Source organism: Pyrgilauda ruficollis, unplaced genomic scaffold (assembly GCF_017590135.1).
Source record: "Pyrgilauda ruficollis isolate IOZ18807 unplaced genomic scaffold, ASM1759013v1 scaffold534, whole genome shotgun sequence".
In the NCBI taxonomy this organism is placed as follows: Eukaryota; Metazoa; Chordata; class Aves; order Passeriformes; family Passeridae; genus Pyrgilauda; species Pyrgilauda ruficollis.
The window spans coordinates 397-3,926 of NW_024526978.1; the positions used below are offsets into that span (position 1 = coordinate 397).

Sequence of the window (3,530 nt, forward strand, 5' to 3'; positions counted from 1 at the left end):
AGTGTGATGTCCAGCTTCTCGAACCTGGGGACACAGGGGACAATCAGGGGACACAGGGGACACTCAATGTGATGTCCAGCTTCTCGAACCTGGGGACACAGGGGACAATCAGGGGACACAGGGGACACTCAATGTGATGTCCAGCTTCTCGAACCTGGGGACACAGGGGACAATCAGGGGACACAGGGGCCACTCAGTGTGATGTCCAGCTTCTCGAACCTGGGGACACAGGGGACAATCAGGGGACACAGGGGCCACTCAGTGTGATGTCCAGCTTCTCGAACCTGGGGACACAGGGGACAATCAGGGGACACAGGGGACACTCAATGTGATGTCCAGCTTCTCGAACCTGGGGACACAGGGGACAATCAGGGGACACAGGGGACACTCAATGTGATGTCCAGCTTCTCGAACCTGGGGACACAGGGGACAATCAGGGGACACAGGGGACACTCAGTGTGATGTCCAGCTTCTCGAACCTGGGGACACAGGGGACAATCAGGGGACACAGGGGACACTCAGTGTGATGTCCAGCTTCTCGAACCTGGGGACACAGGGGGCAATCAGGGGACACAGGGGACACTCAATGTGATGTCCAGCTTCTCGAACCTGGGGACACAGGGGACAATCAGGGGACACAGGGGACACTCAGTGTGATGTCCAGCTTCTCGAACCTGGGGACACAGGGGACAATCAGGGGACACAGGGGACACTCAGTGTGATGTCCAGCTTCTCGAACCTGGGGACACAGGGGACAATCAGGGGACACAGGGGACACTCAGTGTGATGTCCAGCTTCTCGAACCTGGGGACACAGGGGGCAATCAGGGGACACAGGGGACACTCAATGTGATGTCCAGCTTCTCGAACCTGGGGACACAGGGGACAATCAGGGGACACAGGGGACACTCAGTGTGATGTCCAGCTTCTCGAACCTGGGGACACAGGGGACAATCAGGGGACACAGGGGACACTCAGTGTGATGTCCAGCTTCTCGAACCTGGGGACACAGGGGACAATCAGGGGACACAGGGGACACTCAATGTGATGTCCAGCTTTTCGAACCTGCAGGGAGATGGGGACACAGGGGACACTCAGGGGACACAGCGTGATGTCCAGCTTCTTGAACCTGGGGACACAGGGGACACTCAGAGGGGACACTCAGGGGGCACTCGGGGGGGATGTCCAGCTTCTCGAACCTGTGGTTACATGGGGACACAGGGGACACTCAGGGGACACAGCGTGATGTCCAGCTTCTTGAACCTGGGGACACAGGGGACACTCAGAGGGGACACTCAGGGGGCACTCGGGGGGGAATGTACAGCTTCTCGAACCTGCGGGAACATGGGACACTCAGGGGACACTCAGGGGACATTCAGGGGGGATGTCCAGCTTCTCAAACCTGCAGGGACATGGGGATACTCAGGGGACACTTGGAGGGGGACACAGGGGACACTTGGGCGTGATGTCCTGCTTCTCAAACCTGGGGATAGAGAGGACACTCAGGGGACACAGCGGACACTCGGGAGACATGTCCAGCTTCTCGAACCTGCAGGGACATGGGGACACTGAGGGGGGACACAGGGGACACTCGGGGGGGATGTCCAGCTTCTCGAACCTGGGGACACAGAGGACAATCAGGGGACACTCAGGGGGTGTCCTGGGGCTGATGTCCAGCTTGTCAAACCTGAGGGGATCTGGAGGACACGGGAGACCCTCAGGGATGGGGCCAAGGGGACAGCAGGCTGGGACGGGGGGGTGACAGTGAGGGGGGAGCAACGCCCAACACCCTCCTTTGCCATTCCCTTCCTTTCTCGCTTTCCTCCTTGGCCCATTCCCTTCCCCTTCTCAGTTTCCTCCTCTGCCCATTTTCCTTTTTCTCCAGTTCCCCTCCCTCCACCTCTCCCCCCTTTCCCCCTTTCCTTTCCCCCTTCCCCAGTTTTCCTCCTTCTCTCCAGTTTCCTTCCTTTCCTCCCTTTCTCCACTTCTCCTTCCCCCAACTTCCATCTTTTCCTCCTCCTGTCCCTGCCTCTGGGCCTGTCCCGACCTGGCCCCTGTGACCGTCCTGTCCCCACACCTGCAGCTGGCCCTGTCCCTGTCCCTGTCCCTCTCGTGTCCCCCACTCTATCTGGCAGATGTACCTGTCCTATCCCCGTGGTGTTTACCTGCAGCTGGCCCCGTCCTGTCCCCCAGGTTACAATTACCTGCAGATGGCCCTGTCCCTGTCCCTGTCCCTGTCCCCCAGGTGCCTTCCCTGTCCCTGTCCCAGGTGCCATTCCCTGTCCCTGTCCTTGTCCCTGTCCCAGGTGCCATTCCCTGTCCCTGTCCCTGTTCCAGGAGCCATTCCCTGTCCCTGTCCTTGTCCTTGTCCCAGGTGCCATTCCCTGTCCCTCAGGTGCCATTCCCTGTCCCTGTCCCAGGTGCCGTTACCTGCAGATGGCAGACTGGCTGTAGGCAGGGCCCTCGGTGGCCGTCAGGGCCTGCCCCACCTGGGTCTGGGTCAGCCCCAGCGAGAGGCGCCGCAGTTTGAAGTTCTTGGCGAATTCCCGGATTTCCTCCAGGTTGATCCCGTCCTCCTCCGCGCTGGGCGGGGCGGGGGGCTCTGGGGGGACACGGGGGGCTGTGAGCCCTGGGCCAGGGACCCCAGAGCCCAGAGCCAGAGATTGCTGTGCCCCAGAGCCTGCAGTGCCCAGAAACCCAGAGCCTGCAGTGCCCAGGGAACCAGAGCCTGGCAGTGCCCAGGGAGCCAGAGCCTGCAGTGCCAGGGACCCAGAGCCTGCAGTGCCAGGGGAACCCAGAGCCCACTCTGCCCAGGGACCCCAGTCCCTGTTGTCCCTTTTCCCGAGGACCCCAGACCCAGTGTTTCCTCCTCCCAGTGGTTCCTTGACTCTGGTAATCCCAAAGACCCCAGTCCCTGTTATCCCTGTTCCCATTATCCCTCCTCCCAAAGACCCCAGTCCCTGTTATCCCCTTCCCAGTCCCTGTTATCCCTGTTCCCAGTCCCTGTTATCCCTGTTCCCGTTATCCCTCTGCCCAGGGATCCCAGACTCCGTTATCCCTTTTTCCCACAGTCCCTCTTATCTCCTCCCCCAATTCTTATCTCCTCCCACACTTTGTTACTTCTCTTCCCAGGGATTCCAGACTCCAATATCTCTCTTCCCAAAAATTTCCTGACCCCACTATTATTAAGGGACCCAGACCCCATTATCCCCCCTCCCAGGGACCCCAGACCCCATTATCCCTCTCCCCACTGGATCCCAGTTCCTGCCACGCCCCTTCCCAGGGACCCCAGACCCCACTATTCCCCGCAGAGACCACCACCCCCCTCCCAGTGCTCCCAGTGCTCCCAGTGACTCACTGGACACCAGCTGGCTCACGGTGGGGGTCTCGGAGCACGTGATGGGCACCGGCGGTGGCGACACCTTGGTCACGGGGCTGGAGCCCACCCCGGCTGGGGCCGGCTGGATGGGCTGCACCTGGGGGACCGGGGGGACCTGGGTGACCTGGGGGGCCTGGGGGGACCGGGGGGAC

General features: G+C 61.0%; 1 protein-coding gene across 1 annotated transcript in view; it reads right to left on the reverse strand.

The window, feature by feature from the left end:
* Positions 1-1,394: 1,394 nt before the first annotated feature.
* LOC121360738 (POU domain, class 6, transcription factor 1-like) overlaps positions 1,395-3,530 on the reverse strand; it is a 10,187-nt gene continuing 8,051 nt past the window's right edge. The window contains exons 9-11 of the mRNA XM_041480798.1: positions 3,358-3,475; positions 2,430-2,601; positions 1,395-1,617 (exon numbers count right to left, since the gene is read on the reverse strand). Coding sequence (XP_041336732.1) covers positions 1,422-1,617; positions 2,430-2,601; positions 3,358-3,475 — 486 coding nt within the window. The 3' untranslated portion in view covers positions 1,395-1,421. The remainder of the gene's footprint in view (positions 1,618-2,429; positions 2,602-3,357; positions 3,476-3,530) is intronic.